Source organism: Schistocerca americana, chromosome 4 (genome assembly GCF_021461395.2).
Source record: "Schistocerca americana isolate TAMUIC-IGC-003095 chromosome 4, iqSchAmer2.1, whole genome shotgun sequence".
Lineage (NCBI taxonomy): Eukaryota > Metazoa > Arthropoda > Insecta > Orthoptera > Acrididae > Schistocerca > Schistocerca americana.
Genome location: NC_060122.1, coordinates 540,580,133 through 540,607,411, shown reverse-complemented (window position 1 = coordinate 540,607,411; position 27,279 = coordinate 540,580,133). Strand labels below are relative to the sequence as shown.

Genomic DNA, 27,279 nt, shown 5'->3' with positions numbered 1-27,279 from the left:
GGGGGGGGGGGGGGGGGAGAGAGAGAGAGAGAGAATTGAATGAATTTTAGAGATTTCCAGAACTTGTGAACTTCTGTAAGAAACAAATTTTACAAGCCATCCCTGTTTCATCATTGTGATCTCTACTTCACAAACCATAAATTCTACTTACATAGTTTTGATATAATGACATTCATATTTGTTTAGCAAAGTTAAGGCACCAATATAACAATAAATTCAATGATGTGTCTCATTTACACACTTGTAAAGAGGCATATTTACATTAAAAACATTTTTATGTAACAACATAGTGCATAAAAGGAAGATGAGTAGTGCAAAGATGGGAAGAAAATATGTTACACTTTCCACAACTGATTCTGCTAGTGTGCTTTTTTTCATTATATTTCTCAAGTAGGCACTGTATATCTATATCACTCCACATTTTACAACAACAACTACAGTCTTGTTAGCAATGTTGTAGCAACTTTTGTTGGATACTGTTCATCCAGCTGTCTGAACTGGAGAGCACACTTTTTTCTTTCAGAAACATAACCTAGTTCATTATACAGCAAGGCCTGGAAACAAGAAAATAATTAGAGATGAAACTTTAGTATTGCAAGAAATTATACTCATGATAGTGAAAATATACAGCTTACTTTCAGATATACAACATCCTTCATCCGTGAGTATGCTTCTATTTTGAAAAATCCATTTTGTGCTTTATGTAGCTGTTGTAATGCATTGTTAAGGATAGCTTCCCGTGCACTAGGAGGCTTTGAGGCTGCTGAAGCTATTTTACATTTGGCATGTAGCAGAAGACCCCTGGCTTGGTCATAACAACCTCCGTGAGCAACAACGACTGGTAGTGCTTCATCAATTAATTTAAGTGCCAAAGAAGGCAAAGCCATCTGCAACTAAATATTTTCATTATTTTTAACAAGTGCTACAACTGACAACAAATGTTAACAATATGATGATAGCAGTTTGAACAATATGTTACTGTTATGAGATTTAGAAGTTTTTTTGTTTTTGTTTTACATTCTCACTTCATGAAAGCAGTTTTTGTATGGTTTCCAATCTTCTGCTTCCAATAAAAGCACCACCTTGAGCTGCTCTAATTTTACTTTAAAGTTGCCTGTGGGTCACAGACCATGCTTCTCCAAGCTGAGTGGTGAAAACAGGAACTATTGCTTGTGAGTCTTTGTCCACAGCATAAATTAACTTCCACTTCCCTGAGGCTCCTTTGTGTAAGATGCCACGTCCTTATGTTCTGCACCATGGCACCACACTGTGAAGCTCCACCTCTGTGTTCACTTGGTGTGAGAAATGTAGTGACTTTAGATAAATATTAATATGTTCATAAATACATTCTTCTGAAATGGAAGCAGTACCACTTGTGATTTTCAATGGGAAAAAAGGTAATAAAGTAGACAAAAGGGACTCTCCTGCTTTCATGGAAGAAAGTGAATGCAACATTATGCTTTGTTTCATTCTGAAATAAGTTGCAAATGAAGAAGTGACAGGAAGTCGCTTCCATTCCTCACAGGCAAAGCTAGCCAGGGTACCAAATTTAAATAAGATTTTTAAACAGAATTCAACTAATTCTGTAGCAAACTGTGGTTATATGCACTTTGTTGACAGATTAATATGTGTTAGAAAAGGTCTTGAGGTTGTCAACACCACTACCATCTTTGTCATCATGAATGTTCAAAACTTGACTCAAAGTTTTAATCTGTCACACCTTTCCATTAATTCTCTAACACCACAGAGGTTTTTCCTCATATTCTGCTGGAGTAACACACCCAAAGGAATAGAAGACCATCACCTACAGATTGTTTCTAAAAATTAAACTTCATCTTACAACAGAATATGTACAGATATGAATCGTTTGCGATACTAAAACTATATGTCAGATAGGAAACAAAACACAGATCTTTGGTATTCATGTGAAATGCTGTACCAATTGAATCAGGCAAGCATGCTTCAATATCGTACACATAGCTTCAAACCACCAGTACATCTCTCTAAAGATTGCCGTGATAGTGGTTAAGCCATTTCATGACCAAGCCTTCCACCTAAGGATGTTATGCCAGCAGTACGTGGAAGGAGGCTGCTGTGTTAATAAGAAAAGATGGAAGTTTTGAGCTATATTCAAAGCATGTATGGTTGGAAGAGTGCTGTCACTAACAGGAAAGGATGCAAGTCAGAGCCCTTGGTTAAAATAAAATTTTAACTTTCTTGTACTTATTATGTAATGACCTACTTCTACTGAAAGTCTAATCACATTCTACTGACAACCAATCTGGCCAATACGTGGCTCAGTTATTTGCAACTGCCTTACATCAACTGCACTAATAACCAAATTAATGAGCCTCTGTATGTCCATTTTTCACAGATAATTGCGGGACCTGTTGACAGGTGATGTTTGAGCTGATCGCTGTCTCAAAAATCTATGGATACCAGTTATTGAATGCTGGCCTCTATTGTGACAGGACCAGAGATGGAAATCTTCCTACAAGTCAGTCAGGGGACCTGAAGATCATGTAATATATTGCCAAAACTCGAAGCCTAATAAAATAACAATTTGGAAATTTAGATGGCTAAAAGGTGTTTGACTTGACATTCTGAAATTAATGAGCTTTAATTTATAAAACAATACCGGAAGCTTTAAAATGTGATAGCCACTTTGTTACCATGAGTTTTGGACTTGTCAAGAATTTAGTAAATTTCTGAGCTACTAAAACATGACAAGTAGAATCTGTACAATGACAAACTGCTGCTGCCTTTGGAGATCTTCCAGATTTGAGGCACGAAAATTAAACTGCTTGATACAAGAACAGCTCACATCTTTTTTCAGATTACGATCTAGCAAGCATTCCTTGCCACTGGAATGTTTCTAACTTAACTCAAATGATACTATGGAAAAGATGCATATGCCACCCAATAAACTATCCATGCTTACTATTATTATTTCACCCATCATTAGGTTGGTTAACAACATAACTTAGTGTTCAGGATTCTTCCTTAATAAAATTCTCTTTAGCTAATAGCCATGTAGCAGAGCTTTCAAGGTAAGTGTACTCTGGCCACTGCCAAGTGGTTATTAAGTCATGTAGTTGATGGCACTGTACAACTCTTTATGGTCAAAATAATACTGATGGTAGAGGATCCTAAACTGACTATTTTGACATATGGAACCAAAGATGATACAGTCTTGACTGAGCAACATGTGAGACATGTTTGGAAACTGCTTACATTTCATAATTAGCAACTACCAGCTGTCTTGATAGGTGCAGAAATATACTGAAAAACAACTCACAATCATCTATGATGTGCCCACAGAGCAGTTTGTTACTATTTTTGGTTCATGACTGGTTGTTAAAGGTGGAACATTATTTGTAACAGGAACTTGCAGACATGGATTTTATGTATAGCATACCAGCATGCCAAGTCCAGAAAACTGACAAATGCAAAGAAAAATGTTTTTCCAACAGGTTTCATCTTGACTGGAAGAAATTTATCACAATGGGGAGGAAATCATGAGAAAACAGGCCATTCAAGCCACGCAGAGCTGGCCAAGATTCTAATCAAATAATTGTTTGCATAATTTGAGAAAGTGGTTTGGGTCATGTGAAAAAGTTTCAGTAAACACCTGTTCACTTTCATGCAATATGCCCACTTTGAAGAACATGGTGTGCAGGGTATTGATGGAGCAGCAATTATAGTTCTGTTATAAAAAATGTGTCCCAGTGATGTGATCAAAGGATTTTTAATCCAAAGTTCAGTTCTGCCAACTGAATTTGTTGTAATGCATGCAACAAGACTGATGGTCACCACACAGATTAGTAATTACAAGCTCAAATTGTCACTATACTGGGTGGTCCATTGATAGTGACCGGGCCAAATATCTCACGAAATAAGTATTAAATGAAAAAGCTACAAAGAACGAAACTTGTCTAGCTTGAAGGGGGAAATCAGATGGCGCTATGGTTGGCCCGCTAGATGGCGCTGCCATAGGTCAAACGGATATCAACTGCGTTTTTTTTAAATAGGAACATATTCGTGTAGTATTTAAAGAAATATGAATGTTTTAGATGGATCACATTTTTCGCTTTTTGATAGATGGTGCTGTAATAGTCACAAATTTATAAGTACGTGGTATCACGTAATATTCCACCAGTGTGGACGTATTTGCTTCGTGATACATTACCTGTGTTAAAATGGACCGTTATCGTGTTGATGTATGGCTACTGTGATCAAAATGCCCAACTGGCGTGTGCTATGTATGCTGCTCGGTATCGTGGCAGACATCATCCAAGTGTCCAGACTGTTCGCTGGATAGTTACGTTATTTAAGAAAACAGGAAGTTTTCAGCCACAAGTGAAACGTCAACCACGACCTGCAACAAATGAGGATGCCCAAGTAGGTGTTTTAGCTGCTGTCGCAGCTAATCCACACATCAGTAGCAGACAAATTGCGTGAGAATCGAGAATCTCAAAAAATTGTCGGTGTTGAGAATGCTACATCATCATCAATTGCTCCCGTACCATATTTCTACGCACCAGGAATTGCACGATGACAACTTTGAACGTTGTGTACAGTTCTGCCACTGGGCACAAGAGAAACTACGGGACGATGACAGATTTTTTTGCACAAGTTTTATTTAGTGATGAAGTGTCATTTACCAACACCGGTAACGTAAACCGGCATAATATCCACTACTGGACAACGGAAAATCCACGATGGCTGCGACAAGCGGAACATCAGCGATCTTGGCGGGTTAATGTATGGTCCCCATTTTATCAATGGCAATCTAAATGGTGCAATGTATGCTGATCTCCTACATAATGTTCTACTGACGTTACTACAAGATGTTTCACTGCATGACAGAATGGCGATGTACTTCCAACATGATGGATGTCTGGCACATAGCTCGCGTGCGGTTGAAGCGGTACTGAATAGCATATTTCATGACAGGTGGATTGGTCGTCGAAGCACCATATCACGGCCCACACGTTCCCCAGATCTGGCGTCCCTGGATTTCTTTCTGTGGGGAAAGCTGAAGGATATTTTCTATCGTCATCCACCAACAAAGCCTGACAACATGCGTCAGTGCATTGTCAATGCATGTGCGAACATTACGGAAGGCAAGCTACTCGCTGTTGAGAGGAATGTCGTTACACGTATTGCCAAATGCATTGAGGTTGACAGACATCATTTTGAGCATTTATTGCATTAATGTGGTATTTTCAGGTAATCACACTGTAACAGCATGCATTCTCAGAAATGATAAGTTCACAAAGGTACATGTATCACATTGGAACAACTGAAATAAAATGTTCAAACGTAATTACGTTCTGTATTTTAATTTAAAAAACCTACCTGTTACTAACTGTTCATCTAAAATTGTGAACCATATGTTTGTGACTATTACAGCACCATCTATCACAAAGCGAAAAAAGTGGTCCAACTAAAACATTCATATTTCTCTACGTACTACACGAATATGTAATAAAAAATGGGGGTTCCTATTAAAAAAAAAAAACGCAGTTGATATCTGTTTGACCTATGGCAGCGCCATCTAGCGGGCCAACCCATAGCATCATGTGGTTTCTCCCTTCAAGCTAGACAAGTTTCGTTCTTTGTAGTTTTTTCATTTGACGCTTATTTCGTGAGATATTTGGCCCGCTCACGATCAATGGACCACCCTGTATATTTGTTTATGCCAGAAAGGACAGATACTAACTAGTCATCTTGGGCGTAGTGTCTACAGAAATAACTACAAATAGGTCTTGTAGAATGAACCTTTCGTTCCAGACTATAGTTTATGTTGTAATTAAGCTCTCTGACAAAGTAAAATAATATGACATACTTGTATGCAATCTGTCAGAACACCTTCACCATTGAAGCCTCCATATACATTCAGTGGAAAGGAATATCTTAACTAAGGATATTGTTAAGAATTTCTCTGCCACATTCTAGGGATGTCACCTTAGACAAGTCACGATCTCACTAGAACCACTACAGATGAATGCTGATCTGCAATAGTTGGCAATGATACCGCTTTGAATAGAATCTGTTGTTATACAGGCAAATGTAGCTTACATGAATCACATTGTTTATAAACTTGTCACTCACATTTGACACCAATGACGTCACTGAAACTCAATACAGGAAGTGAGAAGTAGTGTCTTATCTGAAAAGCTCTACCTCAATTTGAAAGCAGATCATCTTTGGCGCTGGATAAACAATGTAAAAATCAAGTGCTGCTTCCTAAAAGCATTATAACTCTAATGTTCTTTACAGTTTGCTGATGACATTGTAACTCTTTCAGAGAAGGTAAAGGTCGTGAAAGTTCAGTTAAATGAAATGGATAGCCTCTCAAAAAGCGGTTATAAGATGAACACCAACAAAAGTAAAATTAGGCTAATGGAGTGTAGTTCAATTAAACTGATTGAATTAAGATTGTGAAATTAGACACCAAAATTTGTAATATAGTTTTGTGCAGTGAGGCACACAAATAAGTATGCATGGAATAACAAAATCACTTTAATCAAAACAATGATCGTAAGTTCCATACAGAGTCCATGTAAATAGCTAAGCCGAGTCCAAACAAGTAACAAGTGTCCTGAGAATGGAGTCAAGTGAGCAGACGAATGAACAGTATCAAAATGAGGAAGAGAGCCCTCTGCTCCAGGATTACTACAGCTAGGTTGCTAGGTGGCATTGTTCGCGGACAGCGCGTACTGACCTCGCTGTGATACTGCTATCACTGCTTGATCGTGTCGATGCCTGGAAGCTTGACCCATGCCGCCAGGCATCAGTGCAAGTGAGTTTAATTTTAACAAGATATGCCAGAGGTCTATGTCTTGTGTTCGCAGCTAGCGTGGCTTCCGTGCAGTAGATGTGGCAACAAGGGGATATCAGAATTTTGCTCTCTTACAATTAGTAAGAAAATAGTTGTGATTGGCAAAGTAAATAGAACATAAAATGCAGACTGTCAGTAACAAGAAAAGCATTTCTGATTAAGAGGGATTTGTTAACAATGAAAATAAACTTCTAGTGGTACAAAATCCGTCCTCAGATTATGTGCAAGACACGTAGCCATATACTAAAATGAAATATGTATGATAAGCAGTACAAGCAAATCGAGAACAGAAGCTTTTGAAGCTTGCTGTTACAGCAGCAGCCCGAAGAGCAAAGGGATGGATCAGATAACAGATGAATAGGTGCTGAATTGAACTGGAAGAAAAGACCTTCATGCCACAACTTCACAAAAAAATGGTCAGGTTGATAGGACACAGCTTGAGGCATTGAGTAATGTTTAATTTGCTAATGGAAGGAAATTTTCACGATAAAAATTATAGAGGGACACTAAGACTTGACTACATTAAGCATAGATAACATGGAGAGCTGCACGAAACCAGACCGCGACAGAAGGCGGCAGCAGCAGCAGCAGCAGCAACAGCATTTATAACTAATAATATATGTTAATTTTAAATACATAACAATTAACATAACTGTAACTCAAAGCACAAAAACAACTTCCTTGTAGATTTACAGCAATAATGGAAAGTCCTGTACAAAAATATACTTAAAATAGGAGAAAAAGCAAACACTTAATTGTAGAGGATTGAAGTTTCACCCTTATAACATACTTTTCCTTCTAGATTTTGTCTGTCTAATGTTCCGACCAGATTTTGTATGGTAACAACAGAACGATACAAAAAATTCAGAAATTCATTGGCTCTGTGTTGTGATTCAAAATAGAATGCATATGGCTAAAAAGTTACTAAATGGGTCGTATGGCAGTTCCTTTTGTAGTGTGCTGAAACCTTTGACCCACCATACACAATTTAATGTTACCGGTTGGTTGGTTGGTTTGGGGGATTAAAGGGACCAGACTGCTATGGTCATCGGTCCCTTTTTCCAAAGACAAAGAACACCCACAGAGAACAAAAACGAGGAACAGAAGAGATCACAGACGATACAGAACAAGAGAAACTGAGACAAAGACAAGACAAAACGAACTAAAACCACACAGAGTGTGACGGTGGTTGGCCGACCATAGAAATAAAAAAGGAAAAGCCAACCACTTAGAAACACATTAAAAAAAAAATCAGTTGAAAATCATAGGCCAAAGGCCAGAATCAACACAAAACAATAAAATAAAACAGAAACACTCAGATTAAATGATAAAATCCCCTGCCCGAATAAAACGTAAAACTAAGTCAGCCATAGTGGAGTCGTCTGTTAAAAGGGCAGGGAGCGTAGCAGGCAGCGCAAATGTCTGCCTGACCACAGCTAAAAGGGGGCAGGCCAACAGAACGTGGGCCACTGTCAAAGCCGCCCCGCAGCGACATACAGGAGGGTCCTCCCGGCGCAGTAAATAACTGTGTGTTAGCCGGGAGTGGCCAATGCGGAGCCGACAAAGGACGACGGAGTCCCTGCGGTTGGCTCGCATGGATGACCGCCACACAGTCGTCGTCTCCTTAATGGCACGGAGTTTATTGGGTGTAATCCGATCGCGCCAGTCAGCGTCCCAAAGCGCAAAAACTTTTCGGCGGAGGACTGCCCGCAAATCAGTCTCTGGGAGACCAACATCCAGAGATGGTGTACACGTGGCCTCTTTCGCCAGGCGGTCAACATGTTCATTGCCCGGGATACCGACATGACCGGGGGTCCACACAAAGACCACAGAGCGGCCGCAACGCGCAAGAGTATGCAGGGACTCATGGATAGCCATCACCAGACGAGAACGAGGAAAACACTGGTCGAGAGCTCGTAAACCGCTCAGGGAATCGCTACAGATCACGAAGGACTCACCCGAGCAGGAGCGGATATACTCTAGGGCTCGAAAGATGGCGACTAGCTCAGCAGTGTAAACGCTGCAGCCAGCTGCCAAGGACCGTTGTTCGGAATGGTCCCCTAGAGTTAGCGCATACCCGACACGACCAGCAACCATCGAACCGTTGGTGTAAACAATTCCAGAGCCCTGATACGTGGCAAGGATGGAATAAAAGCGGCGGCGGAAGGCCTCTGGAGGGACTGAGTCCTTCGAGCCCTGTGCCAAGTCGAGCCGAAGGCAAGGGCGAGGAACACACCACGGGGGTGTACGCAGAGGCGCCTGGAAAGGGGGCGGAACAGGGAAAAACCCAAGCCCGCAGAGAAGCTCCTTGACGCGTACGGCGATCGGACAACCCGACCGGGGCCGACGGTCCGGCAGATGGACGACCGACTGCGGGAACAGGACACGGTAATTTGGATGCCCGGGCAAACTAAAAACATGGGCAGCATAAGCAGCCAGTAATTGTTGGCGTCGTACCCGCAGTGGAGGTACACCTGCCTCCACTAGTACGCTGTCCACAGGGCTGGTGCGGAAAGCACCAGTGGCAAGGCGTATCCCACTGTGGAGAATTGGGTCCAGCACCCGTAACGCAGATGGGGATGCTGAGCCATAAGCCAGGCTCCCATAATCCAGACGGGACTGGATTAACGCCTGGTAGAGCCGCAACAGGGTAGAGCGGTCGGCGCCCCTGCGGGTGTGGCTCAAGCATCTCAGAGCGTTTAGATGCCGCCAACACGTCTGTTTCAGCTGCCGGATATGAGGCAGCCAAGTCAACCGGGCATCGAAAACCACCCCCAAAAACCTGTGGGTCTCCACCACAGCAAGGAGTTCGTCGGCAAGATAAAGCCGCGGCTCAGGATGGACTGTTCGGCGCCGGCAGAAATGCATAACGCGGGTCTTGGCTGCCGAAAACTGAAACCCATGCGCTACAGCCCAAGACTGCGCCTTACGGATAGCGCCCTGTAGCTGACGTTCAACAGCTGCAATGCCAGTAGAGCTGTAGTAAAGGCAGAAGTCGTTAGCATACAGGGAAGCGGAGACAGAATTTCCCACAGCCGCAGCAAGCCCATTAATGGCTATGGAAAACAGACAGACACTTAAAACAGAGCCCTGTGGCACACCGTTCTCCTGGACGTGGGAGGAACTATACGAGGCCGCGACTTGCACGCGGAAGGTACGACACGACAGAAAATTGCGGATAGAAATCGGCGGAGGAACCCGAAGACCCCATCCATGAAGCGTAGAAAGAATGTGATGACGCCATGTCGTATCGTACGCCTTCCGCATGTCGAAAAAGACAGCGACCAGGTGCTGACGGCGGGCAAAAGCAGTACGAATGGCCGACTCCAGGCTCACCAGATTGTCGGTGGCGGAGCGGCCTTTGCGGAACCCACCCTGAGACGGAGCCAGAAGGCCCCGAGACTCCAGTACCCAATGCAAGCGCCGGCTCACCATCCGTTCAAGCAACTTACAAAGAACGTTGGTGAGGCTAATGGGACGGTAGCTGTCCACTTCCAGAGGGGTCTGTCCAAGTTTCAAAACGGGGATGACAATGCCTTCCCGCCATTGCGACGGAAACTCCCCCTCGACCCAAAGACGGTTGTAAAGATCGAGAAGGCGCCGCTGGCAGTCCACTGAAAGGTGTTTCAGCATCCGACAGTGGATGCCATCTGGCCCAGGAGCGGTATCAGGGCAAGCAGCTAGGGCACTGCGAAATTCCCACTCACTGAATGGAGCATTGTAAGATTCCGGGTGGTTGGTGCGAAACGAAAGGCTCCGACGTTCCAGCCGCTCTTTAATGGAGCGGAAGGCCTGGGGGTAATTCGCAGAAGCGGAACTCATAGCAAAATGCTCTGCTAAGCGATTTGCAATGAGTTCGGAGTCAGTACAAACGGCTCCATTCAGTGAGAGCGCAGGGACGCTGGCAGGGGTCCGATAGCCGTAGACGCGTCGAATCTTGGCCCAGACCTGCGAGGGAGTGACATGGAGGCCAATGGTGGACACATACCGCTCCCAGCACTCCTTCTTGCCTTGGCGGATAAGGAGGCGGGCCCGCGCACGCAGCCGTTTGAAGGCGATAAGGTGGTGTATGGATGGATGTTGCTTGTGGCGCTGGAGCGCCCGCCGGCGATCTTTAATCGCTTCAGCGATCTCAGGCGACCACCAAGGCACAGCCTTCCGCCGAGGGGACCCAGAAGAATGGGGAATGGCAGATTCGGCGGCAGTAACGATTCCGGTGGTGACCGATTGAACCACCGCATCAATGTCATCAGTAGAGATAGGCTCAAAAGAGGCAGTGGAGGAGAACAAATCCCAGTCAGCCTTATTCATAGCCCATCTGCTAGGGCTATGAGAAGAGTGACGCTGTGGTAGTGACAAAAAGAGCGGAAAGTGGTCACTACCACACAGGTCGTCATGCACACTCCATTGGACAGACGGTAAGAGGCTATGGCTACAGATGGAAAGGTCAATGGCGGAGTAGGTGCCATGCGCCACACTGAAGTGTGTGAAGGCACCATCATTTAACAGCGAGAGATCGAGCTGCGACAAGAAATGCTCAACGATGGCGCCACGACCTGTGGCCACTGACCCACCCCACAGAGGGTTATGGGCATTGAAGTCGCCCAATAGCAAGAAAGGTGGCGGCAATTGGGCGACCAGTGCAGCCAGGACATGCTGCGAGACATCACCGTCCGGTGGAACGTAAAGACTGCAGACGGTAACAGCCTGTGGCGTCCACACGCGTACAGCGACAGCCTCTAAAGGCGTCTGGAGAGGGACAGACTCACTGTGCAGAGTGCGAAGGACATATATGCAGACGCCACCAGACACCCTTTCATAAGCAGCCCGGTTCTTAAAATAACCCCGATAGCCACGGAGGGTGGGGGTTCGCATTGCTGGAAACCAAGTTTCCTGGAGAGCAATGCAGAAGAAAGGGCGAAGGCTGATAAGTTGGCGGAGCTCAGCTAGATGGTGGAAAAAACCGCCGCAGTTCCACTGGAGGATGATATTGTCCATGGCGGAGAAAGGCGTGAAAGGACTGGGAAGGCAATTTACGCCGCTTGTTCACTCACTGCCACCGATTCAGTACCCGTACGAGAGGCATCCATGGCGTCTGAGGGACCAGCGAGATCAAGGTCCTCAGCGGACGCTAGAATCTCGACTTCATCCTCAGACGCAGAGCGCGAAAGGTGCGGTGGGGTTGGTGCCACCGCAAGTTCTTTGGCCTTAGAGGTCTTTTTCTTGGACTTCTCTCGCTGAACCTTGGGTTTCACCGGCTGGGAAGGCTTCACCGATTCAGTCTCCGGGACAGAGGAAGATCGTGAAGCCCTACGCCCGGACGCTGGTGAGGACTTATGCCACTGGCGGCCGTCATCCTTCCCGCTGGTGGAACCCTGGGAAGGGAGGGTCCCAAGTGAACTCTTACGGGCGAGAGTAGCTGAAGAAGTTAGACGCTTCTCCGGATGAGAAGCGGGGACGGACGTCCCCGACGGGTGGGAGGAGGTTGCTCCTGAGGTAGGTGGTGCAGGAGCAACCGGTTGGGTAGAGCCCCCCACGGGCAAGGGGGCAGGACGAGTCTTACTGCTTATCGAGCTGGATGGAAGTCTCGAAACTGATGGGGCTAGCACAGGTGTTGTAGCAGCTGCATAAGAAGATGTCATTCTCACAGGATGGAGTCTGTCATATTTCCTTTTGGCCTCAGTATAGGTCAGCCGGTCCAGGGTCTTATATTCCATGATTTTGCGCTCTTTCTGAAAGACTTTGCAGTCAGGCGAGCAAGGTGAATGGTGCTCCCCGCAGTTGACGCAGATGGGAGGAGGGACACATGGAGTATCGGGATGAGATGGGCGTCCGCAATCTCGACATTCGAGGCTGGAAGTGCAGCGGGAAGACATATGGCCGAACTTCCAGCACTTGAAGCACCGCATCGGGGGAGGGATATAGGGTTTGACGTCACATCGGTAGACCATCACCTTGACCTTTTCCGGTAACGTATCACCCTCGAAGGCCAAGATGAAGGCACCGGTAGCAACCTGATTGTCCCTCGGACCCCGATGAACGCGCCGGACGAAATGAACACCTCTACGTTCTAAGTTGGCGCGCAGCTCGTCATCAGACTGCAAAAGGAGGTCCCTATGGAAAATAACACCCTGGACCATATTTAAACTCTTATGTGGTGTAACAGTAACGTTAACATCCCCCAACTTGTCACAAGCAAGTAACCTGCATGACTGTGTGAAGGATGCCGTTTGTATCAGTACTGACCCAGAGCGAATTTTGGACAAGCCCTCCACCTCCCCAAACTTGTCCTCTAAATGCTCGACGAAGAACTGAGGCTTTGTGGAGAGAAAAGACTCCCCATCAGCTCTCGTACAAACTACGAATCGGGGCGAATAACTGTTACCTCCATCCTGAGACTTACGCTCTTCCCACGGCGTGGCCAGGGAGGGGAACGTTTTCGGATCGTACTTCTGAGCATTAAATTGAGCACGACAACGCTTAGAGACTGCTGGCGGCTGGCCGCCAGCGAGAGATGATGTACCACGCTTCATTGCGGGTCATCCGCCCTGATGCCACCTACTCCGACCAAGGGCCCTCCCCACGGGCGCCACCCAGCCACAGCAAAGGCCACCTGGCAGGATGGCCGTTGCCGGGAGTCCCGATACCCCAGGAGGATAGGCATCTACTCCTTGGCATATGTGGGGAGTTAACGGCGCAGGCATCAGTAGAGCGATCCCTGTGTTGTCAGGGGGCTACAACCAAGAGGGTACATGGTGGCCCCACCACAACGGACTGGCTACTGTGCTGGATCTTAGGTGCAAAAATGTCCAAGGTCGTCGTCACAGTTAAAAGAAACACTGCAGAGGGCAGCGTGGTAATCGCACCCAGGGACGTATTCTCGCCCAAGAGATCGAAAACGAGCGGGACACCATTGCAACGACGAGCAATCCGGCTAAAGGTCTAATTGCACGATGGATACAGTGCACCATGTAAGGCGCCCTTCCCCAATTGGCTCGCTCTTCGGATAAATTTAGAAAGATGGAGGTCAAACCCGAGAGGGGACCATCACATAAGGCCGAAACATGTGAGACTCCTTTTAGTCGCCTCTTACGACAGGCAGGAATACCGCGGGCCTATTCTAACCCCCGAACCCACAGGGGGGTAATGTTACCGGAAAAGCTGATGTGCACACAAGCTGTTTATCTTTTTGAGTTAGTGTGGAATGTCTACATGCTTGAACATCAGTTTCTTCAACTTGAATGTGAATATTCAATTTCATAATAAAATTTGAAAATGTGAAATGTTATGTTTCATTAACCTAGACATCATTATCCTCATCCAACCAGTGCAAAGTACCTTGTTTTCCAAAATGACCTTGTTAGTTTTGCATTCTGATGCTAAGATCTTAAACTGTAGGCCCACACAAAACAAGAAGTTTGGAATCTTTCCAGCTTCAGAATGGCCTCCAAAGTGTATTTTATTAGCCCTTTGAATTAACAGCTCCTATTGCTGGCATGACAAGTAACTATGTTAAAAGTAAACAGGGCTGATATCTTGTATGCAATTGTTATTCTTTGAAGATGTCAGCATACTTATTTAGTTTTAAATACTGCAATTTACAGTTGCAAAAGAAACAGCAGCTTTCTATACAGTTGCAAGTTTATTGCAGACTTTATAAGCACTACCAGCAATAGCAGGGTTGAAATATTAATACAGATTACAGCAATTTTCAACAGTTGTGTGCTGTGGCGGCAACTAACACTCCATTAAAACTTAATGGCGCGCGCGCGCACACACACGCACACACACACACACACACACACACACACACACACACACACACACACACACACACTGCAATTTTCCTTGTGTTTAGTGCAGATCAGAAATAATTACAAATTAATATCAGTTGTTAATTTCTCTCTATACTTCAAACAAAGGAAAGTCTAGGTTGGAATATCAACAATCATGGATGGGGTAGATTGCTATTCATGGTAAAGATGCAGATAGGTACAACGAAGAGACTGTGATACATTACGTTTTCTACCAAAGCCTTCATCAGAAAAGGAACACACACACGCAGTCACGCAAGTAAGCATACCTCACACACACGAGTACAGTCTCAGGCCAGCCTGCCTGAGCAGCCTGAGAGAACAGCCACGTGTGTGTGTGTGTGTGTGTGTGTGTGTGTTTTTCTTTTCTGATGAAGGCTTTGGCCGAAAGATTAATGTGTAACAGTCTTTTTTGTTGTAGTTGTCTACAACTAAATGTGTCCTCTTTACAAGGAGTAGAATCTACCCTTTCCATAATTGTTAATAGCTCTAAACTTCATAATTTTAGACAGTAATAACTCCGACCTTATACGAATAGTTAGTTAATCCCTTCCACAGGAAGTGTTTAATAGCCATAAAATGTAAGGGAACAACATTGAGGGGGAAAAGGACAAAAAAAAGGCGGAGGGGGAAGACGTAATGTGGAAATCCTATTACTTGGTGAGCTGTAAATTCTTTTTATTTATTATGCCTGTTTCAAATGAGACTAAATGGTGGCTTCTGAAAACAAAGTTGGCTGTACTCTCAACGAAATTTCTTTTAAAACACTATCACAAGCTGTACAGGATGAGTCAAAAGTCGCAGTACGCCCTGTTATGTCACAAATCCTGCAGGAATTGCGAAACCTGAATATCTAGTAAGGAATGGGTGATGTGGTCTATCTTTTACGGTATGTACTGAACATGGGCACCATCTTTAATCTAAGCCTTTTTTTTTTAAGGAAAGTGGGTCATGTGATATATCAAATGAAATCAGCATTTTCTGCCAAGTTTTCCTGCAAACATATCCAAAGTAGCAGTTATGGTTCAAAAGTTACTACACATTTTGGCTGGAATTACAGGCTAGACTGTTCTCCATAAAGGACACTCATTTAATGTGTTCAACATGATGTCCCTCTCAGTCAAAGCAAATTTGAAGGTGCTCAATCCAATCATCATGCACTCGCAGAGGGTTTTTCGCAGAAATGCTGGCATGCACTTCTTCATTGCTTTGCTTGAGATATCATCTGTTTCTCATTTTCTCTGCATATACAAGCTGCTTTATACAACCCCACAGATAAAAGCCAATTGGTGTGAAATCAGGTGATCTGTGTGGCCATTCCACAGAACCACATCTGCCAACCCAATGACCATCTAACCACTGACAAACAACTGTCCCATGTGGTGGAGCCTCAACCTGTTGACAGTAAGATGGAAAGCTGCCATCTTTATTCAGAAGTAAGGGCAATGCCACTCCTTGCAGCATTTCCAGGTAGCATTGAGAATTTAGGTTCTTGTCAATGAAAATGAGTCATTCGCTGCTAGGTGCTGGAGTAGCTGAATCTTGAATGGATTCCACTCATAAGAATGAAAGATTTGTATGATCAGTGACTGCCTGATTCCACATTCTGCTGACAAACATTGTGTGCTGAAGTGTGGGCTCTTCATGAAGGGCACCAAAACCATTGTTGAGATTGTCTCATCAGTAGCAGTTTTTGGAAAGCCACTCACTGCCTAGTCGGCTAGAGTCCCACTTTCTCGGAATTCGGATATTAAGCACCTGGCAGTGTTGTGTGAAATTGGAGGTCATTCTGGGTGCAGGTTGTTAAAATCTGCCGCTATGAAATGAAAACTCTGTTCTCCAGACATCAAAATGACGTCAGTTCTCTCCCCCTTCGCCAAAGCCATCTGCAGTTACCTGCAACAAAAAAGTGTTGCAACTTTTGAACCACAACTGCTACTTCAAATCTGTTTACAAGGACTGAACCTGTCAGAAAATGCAGATGTTATCTGATCACATGGCCTCCTTTCCATTTAAAAAAAATGACAGATTGAAGGTGGCCAATTTCAAGGTTTTCCCACTCCTGCAGGGTTTTCGACATAACAGGGATTACTGCGACATCTTATACACCCTATATTATGGAATGCCTACTCACATAGTATCCTTAGAATTGTGAAAGAAATCTAATCAACTCAGTGCTCTTTATCTGAAAGGGGGAAGTCCTGAGAGGGCTATAAATATTGGAAGTAGTACAGTTGTCCACTCACTATGGTTGCTTGTGTTACTTGAGGGGTGGCATGGGAAGTGGGAAGGTTGGGGGGGGGGGGGGAGGGGGGTGAGAGTTGGTCACGAGAAGAAAGGGAGAGGGAGACTGCTTTGAGAAAAGAGATAATGGTGTATTAATGGACTGGAGTCTGAAGCCATGGAGTTGGAGGATTGGAAGTGGGTGCGAGACAGGGGTGGTTAGAAGATATTGAGGCCAGGACAGCAGGATCAAAATGGGGATTTGGAGGAGGGTGCCACTGGCTGATGATCAGACCCATAATATGTAAGGCTGTGCAAAAGTCACAGCAGAATTGGTACACAGTTCCAGCTCTTTGGGGAACAACTTGATCACATCCACTGCTAGGGCTCTGACTAACTTACAGTGTAATATGAAATGAACATTCTTTCCACAACACTTCCCACCTCTCCACAAGTGTTAATCTGCAGCCGACCAAATCTATGAAATATCCTGGATCAGCCTTATGCTACACTTACTCCCAATCCCTTGCCACATGGGTGACATCTCAGTGGAAGACCCAAGTGCAAGTTCATTCCTATCCATCCACATAGCTCATTTTATTCCACACCCATCACAGGAATTACATGTACAATCAGAGCCAGTCACATGTGCAAAAGCTGTCATGTCATGTCTAACTGGTGCTCTTAATTTCTACAGAGCTGTGGGAAAGCAACCACTTTTACTGCACAGTAACGGTGGTCAGTGAGCAGGAGAGAGGTACTTCCCTTACTCACCTACCCTGCCTCAAGGTCATGCTGAGGCACTGTATGTACTCATAGCAGAGAAAAAATTACACTGCTGTGTAAGACAGAAATTAAATATTGGTAGAATTTTATAATATGTTTATATGTTTGTAATATGTTCATAGAATAGTGTAGGATGATGCAGATGTATGAAATACTAAGTTTGAGCCAAATACAATCTGTAGTTTATACACAAATAAAAATACATTCACATCCAGCAAGGGAGAGAGATACAAAGCTGCATTTTTATGTAAAAATAGAATGTACAAAGTTTGGTGAACTTATCTTCTGTACTTTTAAAGAAATGGAAAATCAAATTTAAAAACACAAACAAAAAATAAAAAACTTAGCAGCTTAATCTGCTAGATAAAAATAGGCCAGAGTATAGAAAATATAGTACTTTATGCACTATAATAATTAATGAGGATGTACGAAATTACAACGCTGATAATTGATTTTTCAAAGATACAGCAATACTACAAAGGACAGTTAATAGGTAAAAGTCCACTAAGCTTCCACTGGAAAATTCATAACAGTCATCCACCTATATTATAAAAATCGATGGATGCAGTCAGGAGATTGGACGGAGGGCGGGAAAGGAAAGAAGTAAAAGTACTGGTTGGGTTGATGGAATAGAGGGCGGTGTAGTGCTGTAATTGGAACAGGAAAGGGGCTAGATGGGTAATGACAATGACTAATGAAGTTTGAGGCAAGGAGGGTCAAAGGAACACAGGATATATTGCAGGGAGAGTTGCTATCTGCACAGTTCAGAAAAGCTGGTGTTGGAGGGAAGGATGCAGATGGCACAGGCTGTGAAGCAGTCATTGAAATGAAGAACATCGTGTTGGGCAGCATGCTCAGCGACAGTGTGGTCCAGCTGTATTTTGGCCACACTTCGTGGGTGGCCATTCTTGCAGACAGACAGCTTGTTGGTTGTCATGCCCACATAGAATGCAGCACAGAGGAAGCAGCTTAGCTTATAATCATATGACTGGTTTCACAGGTAGCCCTGCCTTTTATGGGACAGGTGTTTGTGACCGGACTGGAGTAGGTGGTGGCAGGAGGGTGTATGGGACAGGTCTGGCATCTAGGTCTATTGCAGGGTGTTGGGGAATGGAGACTCCTATGCCATCTGCTGGTGTTCTGTTAAGTCTGTACATTGTGCTGCCCTCTGCAGCGGATATATTTTAACTGTAACTGTAAAATGGACGAGTGAAAATAAAGGTGTGTGTGAGCAGAAGTTTTACTGTGTCCTTGATTTCACTAGTGTGTAGCAACATTTTAGTGCCGAAACCTGGGAGAACATGAATAGAGAGAGTGCTACTACACATTAAAGAGAACTCGACGCCGGCGGAGAAGGTTCTGAGCGACTTCAATCTCAAAATCTGGTCACGTCACGCCACGCCGCGTTCAGCTCACACAGACAAGTTGCAGCATTGCTCGGAAACTGTAGCAAAGGACACTACGGATTGATTGATTTGTATGTGATGTTACTTGGTGTATGTTTGTTGGTGGCAGAGGAATAGAGGGTAGTTGGCTTATTATTTGCAAAAAACAAAGGAGACTTGCTAAAGTATTGGTACACTGCAGCGCCATCTGTTAGCAACAGCGACCACTACTAAAGATTGCGGAAGTTGAAAACTGCATGGCCGCGCCATCTGTTGGTAACTACAAACATCACTAGGGGGCTGCTAACGGTTCACACTCCAGGACAGCGCCATCCCTTAGCGACAGCATCCAACTGACGGGGTGTCTTGACCTTGAACGCATTCTCGCAACAGAAAGCAAAACCACCAACTCACCATGACAGAAGCAGTAGCTACAAACTTGGGGAGGCTGCGCCGGAAGCGGACGACTTTGCGATCGAATGTGACACATTTCGTCAGCCAAATAAACTCCTTCGACGGTTCTAAAGCTGCAGAAGAAGTCTAATACTTACAGGAACGCCTACAGGAAACATTAGAAGAGTTGGCCCGACGATACAATACAGGACTTGCTGGATGACTCTGAATACGGAGCCGACATGGAAGCTTGTGAGGAATAAACTGATAAATGCAAACGCGCCCTCCGAAAGGCAAAAGGCCTTCTAGGAGGAGCGCGCTCAGGGGACAGGAATGCGACGTCGGCAGCTCAACAACACACCTGTATGGACGTAAAATTGCCTACTATCTAACTGCACCCATTTTCAGGGGACATAGAAGCTTGGCCTCGATTTTTGGAGCAGTTCACAGCCTCCACAGACGAGAATCCGATGGTGTCAACAATGAACAAGCATGTACTCCTCCATGGTTACCTTGATGGGGAACCTAAGGACGTGGTCAATGGCATTGCTGTTACAGCTGATACATATGAGCAGACGAAGCAGCTGATACATATGAGCAGATGAAGCAAATTTTGAAATCCAAATATGGGGATAAGAACATAATAATCCAAAGTCACCTGGATCTCTTGGAAAATCTTAACACTTCAACTTCAGGCAGTCCAGAGGCTTTCAATTCCACCTACACTGAGTCGCATAAGCGCATCCAAGCATTAGGAGAAAATGTGGACTCTTATGGGAGAGTGCTTGCACCCAAACTTCTTCAAGCCTTTCCTGAAGAAATTTGCAAAAATTGGCTTGTGCATGCCCGAAGGCAAAAGATTGAAGAAGGGAACCTCACCCACCTTATGGAGTTCTTAAATTAAGAGGCGGAAGGAACTATCACCACATGCAAAATTCGCGGAGATACTGTTCTACACGAAAATTATGTACCAACAGCATCTGCCTTCCATGTAAAGGTTAGAACAAAGAGGGACAAGAAGAAACAACAGAATTCAGAACCCTTCTGTGTGTATTGCGGTGAAAGAGGGCACTGGGGCCAAGACTGCCAAAAGATTGCAAGCTTGCAGGCAAGAATAGACACCCTCAAGACAATGAACCGTTGCTTCCTATGCCGGAGACATGGCCACAACAGGACTCGGTGTTTCAAACGGGGAAAGGCGTCCTGTGCTAAAGGTAAAGGGAGCATCACACTTCCATTTGCAGTAGCCATACCACAGCAGTAAATAAAATTGAAAGTATGACTCAACTTCACATACCTGCAGACTGCTCGTGTGAGTATCGCAGGACCAACTAGTAAGAGCAAACAGACACGTGCCATCCTGGACACAGGCAGTCAATCGAGTTTCATTCACCATCACTGATCGAATCTCTCCAACTAAGTGTCATTAGAAGCACTATTCTGGAGATAACTACTTTCGAATCCACTTACAGTTCATCACTCTCAAGGAAGAAGGTGCAGTTTAATATGATGGGGTGCTCCACTTTTATTTATTTTTTATTCGTTCGGCATATACAAGGCAAATATTACAGTGTCATTACAATCCACCAGGAAATTACAACACTACACAATGCTACTTATAGTTTTGAGCCAATCTATGGCTAGGTCAGGCAGGAAATGTATGTCCTTCAGTTCACCACTATATCCTACCACTCCACACACCACTAGGTGGTCCATTGTCTGGATTTCACCACATTCACACATGGGACTCTCCGCAAGTCCCCACTTATTCATTAGATGTTTGCATCTTCCCACGCTCGTTCTAAGGCGATTTAAGGCAACCCAGAGCTTCCGAGGGAGATCAAAACCATTTATCTTCTTGCTGGGGTCATCGATAAGCTTTTGGTTCTTGTGTGTCCCTTTGCGCCATGATTCCCCCCAGGCTAGCTTTGGGTCGAAGTCCTGTAATTCCCTGCCAATCTTCCAAAAGGGGGACCTAGATTTTAGCCTGTTGATGAGTGATAAGTCTTGGTGTATAGGGAGTTCTGGATTGTGTACGTTCTTCCTATATATTCTTGAGGTCGCCATGGAGGGCCTTATATCAGGGGGTTCTATGTTGGCAAGGACTGGGAGCCAGTCACATGGGGTAGCCCTAAGTGTGCCTGAGATAATTCTCATCGTCTCTTTCGATGTGTAGACAACCTCCAAGATGGTGCTCCCCGGGCAACGCTGCAGTAAAATGCAACGGCAAAAAGTCTACACAATCCCGGCGACCGGACGCTCAAATGCCTCCCAGTCCACAAGAAGGTGCTCCACTAATTCCCACATATCAGTGACAGCCTTTGAAAGCACAAATATTTTTTCACAGCAATCAACAGTGCCATAAGATGTGGAAGATATGGCCTTGAGGGGTGGTACACCGTTCGGAGATCCTAAAGGAAACACTGAAGATCTACCTATTGAGATCCTGATTGGAGATGATTATTACTGGAGAATCGTGACTTTGGAACAACCAATCAAGGTATCACCATCATTGGTTCTTCTCCCAACAATCTTCGGATATGTTCTCAGTGGAAACAGATCTAGCACCACCGTCAGCAGAGCAACTGTCAACTTTATTCAGGGCAGCTGCAGTGACATGTCTGATGACTCCGTGCACCGATTTTGGGACCTGGGGACAATTGGGATAACAGAACATCAAGAGCGAGCATTAACACCTATGGACCACCCTATTTATCAGGAATTCCGAGAGTCATACTGTGTGGAATATGGCCGCAGAGTTGTATCCCTCGAAAGAAGGATATGCTTCTCTCCTGCAACCGCACAAATGCTGAAGCGCGCCTTCACTCCTTATAAAACACGCTGCGAAGGAATGAAGAGCTGAAGGCCATTTACCATGAGACCATGTCGAAATATATTGAGAAGAACCAGGTAGAGGTAGCACCTGAGGACTGTACTGCAGGAAACACATTCTACCTGCCACACCACATCGTGAAGAAATGCATCAGTGGAAGTGTGAAGTACAGAATAGTCTTCGATGCATCATCACATGAGCCAGAGTCTCTATCACTGAATGATGCCCTCGAAAAGGGACCAAATTTACTTCCGGATAATCTGGCACTCCTATTACGAATCCGCACACTTCCAGTGGGATTAGTGTGTGATGTAGACCAAGCTTTCCTGCAGTTAACGTTGAATGAAGAAGACAGAGACCTCATGAGGTTCTTTTGGTATTGTGTTGAGCAAGCTGGAAGTGGTGGCTACATGACCACAAATGACGTGATTACATATCGCTTCAAATGTTTGCCATTTGGACTTGCACCAAGCCAGTTCCTTTTTTCAGCTGCCATAAGGGAGTTAGTAGCACTAAATAGTGAAAAATATCCACAAGCTTCAGGACTTGTAAAAAACTCAGTATTCATGGACGAATTTGTGGTGAGTGTTAGAGACTGCAACTGTTTACCGTGAACTGACAGAACTCTTCCAGCAGATAAGCCTTCCATTATCCAAATGGGCGACTAATTCGAATGATCTGAAGGCAATATGGGATGTCAAAGGCCTTGAAACAAAGTCCACAACCCAAGTTTTAGGCATTAATTGGAACACGGAAAATGACTATCTGCAGTGACTATAAGAGGATAGCTGAAGATCTAATGGACAAACTGGTTACCAAGAGAAATGTTCTTCGAGCAGCTGCTCAGTTTTATGACCCCCTGGGTGTGTTCACTCATGTTGGGATTGTTTCAAAGATAATTTTCCAAGACACATGGCTGAGGGGTCTTACATGGGAGGAAGTTTTGCCCACAGATCTTGCATGTCGTTGGCACTAGTGGGTCTCAAAGCTTCATCACTTGTCATCACTGCGTATTCCTAGATGGATAGGGACACTAGCACAGGTGGCTCTGCAGAGGTGCATGTATTCTGTGATGCATCTGAAAGAGCTTACAGCGCTGTTTTCTATATAAGGACAGCTACTGAAACTGGATACACTGTACACCTTGTCTGTAGCAAGAACAGACTGGCCCCTATCAAGAAGGTAACTCTACCCAGGCTGGAGTTACTTGCTGCATTGGTCGGATCACGACTCCTTCATTACTTTTGCCAGGAAACTGGGTTTGATGCCAACAGAGCTACCTTGTGGAGTGACTCAACAGTCACTTTGGAATGGGTACGGAGTGATCCAAACAAATGGAAAACATTTATTTGTAATCGAGTGACAGAGATATTGACATACACCACACCTAGCCAATGGAGGCACTGTCTGGGAAGCCGAAATCCTGCAGATCATCTCACGTGGGGACTAGAAGCAAACCTGATAGCCACTCTTGATATCTGGTGGGGTGGTCCGCCTTGGCTTTCAGAAGACAAGCAGCAGTTCTGGCCACTGGATATCTCAGCCCCACCTCCATCAATGCCAGAAGCCAAAATGACAGCAAATATCACTCTGATCACCATCACTGAACCACTACTGGACATTGCAAGGTTTAGTTCATATTGGCGAGTACTGCATATAACTGCCTTTGTATTTAGATTTATCAGCACAACAAGAAACAAAAATAGAATCTCCGGCAGTTTTAGTGCTTTGGAATTACAAAATGCCCGCACCTACTGGATCAGAAGAGTTCAAGAGGAACTATTTACTAGTGAACTGTCTGCACTGCGTAAGGGAGAACAATTGCCCAATGAATCAAAGATTGCTCGATACAATCCTTTTATATCGGATGGCATCCTTTGTCTTGGTGGTAGGCTGCAATGTGCTGCACTGTCACACTCACAGAAGCATCCAATTATACTGGATGGACGTCACCATTTCACTGAGCTTCTCATCAGCCACAGACATGTAAGACTGCATCATCTCGGTGTGCGGATTGTGTTAGGGGAACTGCGAGAAGAATTTTGGATTCTGTGCAGACGACAAGCTGTTCGGAGAGTTCTTCACTCTTGCCTACCGTGCAAGATAATACACAGTCACTGGTATGAAGAGATGGAGGCCCCATTACCACTGGACAGAGTTCAGCCTTCAAGACCATTTGCAGTAACAGGCATCGATATGTCAAATCTGGACATCAAACAAAAAAAGTCCTACATGGTCCTAATCATATGTGCAACAACACGGGCTATTCATATTAAACTTGCAACTGATATGTCCACTGACAGATTTTTGATGGCCGTGCAACGCTTTGCAGGATGTAGGAGCCAACTAGTCACTGTCTACTCAATGCTACAACATTCCATGCAGCCAACTCAGAACTGTCAGAGCTTTTCAAAACCATGCAGCATACTGACGTACTGCTCTACTGTGCCCACCATGGAATCACTTGGAAATTCATCATGTGATGGCACAATGAATGCACATTTTATTGACATATTTTGTACTATTTTTTAACAAGTTTTTATTGGGTCATTTTATACCCGTTTCTTCAGAACAAGTTTTGCAGTTGATTTGAACTTACTTTCTGATAAGCCTGAAACTTGAAGCGTTCAACATAGCACCAAAAGTTTTCCTTCTCATCCTGTACAGTAAAGTCTCCCCTGACCCGTGGTTCTGGCTGACTTTCCCAAAATCTACCCCTTTTCCTGGGCCTCTCCAGTCCTTTTCCTTCACCTCTCTTCCTTCCCCTTCAACCCTTCTGCATGAAGAAGGAGCTACTGGCTCCGAAAGCTTGCCAATTACAATTCTGCTGCTACTCGGTGAGTACGTTTTTTTAAATCTATCCAGTTAAATAATTTGTCAATAATTGATTGTTTTCAGAGGTTACTCTGTGTACCACTGCTATTTCCCTCTTTTCCTGTTCCAGTCACGAAAGTTTCATGGTAATAAGGATTACTAGTAAGACACCGTAAGAGTTACTATCTCTATCATTTTTTCTTTCATGGTCTTTTTGAAAAATACAAATTAGGAGGAAGCAGCATATTGGTTCACTCATGTGAAAAACTGAAATAACTCTGAAATTTACCACATATGCTGTAGTAATCTCATAAAAATGTTTGAAATAGAATGAAAAATTTCACACACACAAGACTACAAAGCAGAAAAATATTTAATTAATTAAAAATCTTTTTTAATACAATACGTTCTTGAAATGGACTAAAAAGTGCAGAATAATTTGTCCTAGCCCCACAGTGTCCTAACCCCATACAAATAGCTATTAAAAATTCACAAACACAGAGTTCCGTACTGACAAGATCTGTAAAACTTAAAAAGAAAAATGTGGGATGTATGCAACAGATAATAATAGTAAGGAGTATAGAGAGTAGCGGCTGTTAAGAAAAATCAAACAACAGTTCATGTCATTTGCAGTGTACTAAAATTCTTAGTGACTTATGTGACCTATTCATGGAGCAATTACCTATTGCACCCACATTGTATTTTTCATTTGACACTTAACAAGTATTGCCACAGCAATTAAAAATTCACAACCACAAATTTTTAGGTCTATTTGAATGGTGTTAGTAATTTGTATGGGGCTAGGAGAAATTATCTTATACATTTTGGTCTGTTTCAAAATCATCTTACCTTAAAAATATTTTTTATTTAAATAATCTTGATGTTCAGTGTGCATGTAACTAGTTTTTGTAGATCATGACTAAACTAATTGTGGATTATTGTAACATCTGAACATGGCAGTTAACATGTTGAAACCAGTAATGTGAATGTAAGCATAACCTTTTGTAGCGTCTGTCACAGTCAATAAAATTCTTCTGGATCTGTGACCATACTGTAAATGTGCAAAACTTCAATTTTTTACACACTGACAATACTGTCACAGACTGGTAAAAATTGTATTTACAGTATTGTGAATGTTTATAGTAATTAGTAGTGATCTCCATATAATAAAAATTATCTGAGCATAAATAAGTTGCTTAAGTCCATATTATTTCGTCCAAAGTCCGTACATTAACAACAAATAAGTGCTCTCAGGAAGGTGACATCTGATTTCTGATACAAGGAACAGAAACATAATCAAATTCTTTCGTAAAATAATAATTATAGAAGATTATTCCTGAATTGCCAGATGCAAATACTGTTAATATTAGCAGATATCAGGCCAAATTAGAAATAATTAGCAGAGATAATTGCAGGACTGCTAGCACAGAATAGATTTTCTTTTACTTCTGACTAGTACAGAATAGTTCAGGTCCAGAGACAGTTAAATTACTGTTCAGACAGAGCATAAGACTACTCTGGTGGTATCACAACACATGAGAAAATACGAGGTGCATTCAAGTTCTAAGGCCTAATTAACTACTCACCCAAAATCGATGAAACTGGCGTTATTTATCGACGTAATCGCCCTGCAGACGTACACATTTTTCACAACGCTGATGCCATGATTCCATGGCAGCGGCAAAGGCTTCTTTAGGATTCTCTTTTGACCACTGGAAAATCGCTGAGGCAATAGCAGCACGGCTGGTGAATGTGCGGCCACGGAGAGTGTCTTTCATTGTTGGAAAAAGCCAAAAGTCACTAGGAGCCAGGTCAGGTGTGTAGGGAGCATGAGGAATCACTTCAAAGTTGTTATCACGAAGAAACTGTTGCGTAACGTTAGCTCGATGTGCGGGTGCGTTGTCTTGGTGAAACAGCACATGCGCAGCCCTTCCCGGACGTTTTTGTTGCAGTGCGGGAAGGAATTTGTTCTTCAAAACATTTTCGTAGGATGCACCTGTTACTGTAGTGCCCTTTGGAACGCAACGGGTAAGGATTACGCCCTCGCTGTCCCAGAACATTGACACCATCATTTTTTCAGCACTGGCGGTTACCCGAAATTTTTTTGGTGGCGGTGAATCTGTGTGCTTCCATTGAGCTAACTGTCGCTTTGTTTCTGGATTGAAAAATGGCATCCATGTCTCA

The 27,279-nt window shown here is 43.9% G+C and overlaps 1 protein-coding gene across 1 annotated transcript in view; it reads right to left on the bottom strand.

Annotated features, from left to right (window-relative positions):
• Window positions 1-365: 365 nt before the first annotated feature.
• Window positions 366-27,279, bottom strand: part of LOC124612469 (anaphase-promoting complex subunit 5) — a 145,203-nt gene continuing 118,289 nt past the window's right edge. Inside the window, exons 12-13 of the mRNA XM_047140698.1 lie at window positions 636-893; window positions 366-554 (exon numbers count right to left, since the gene is read on the bottom strand). Of these exons, the coding sequence (XP_046996654.1) occupies window positions 435-554; window positions 636-893 (378 nt within the window). The 3' untranslated portion in view covers window positions 366-434. The remainder of the gene's footprint in view (window positions 555-635; window positions 894-27,279) is intronic.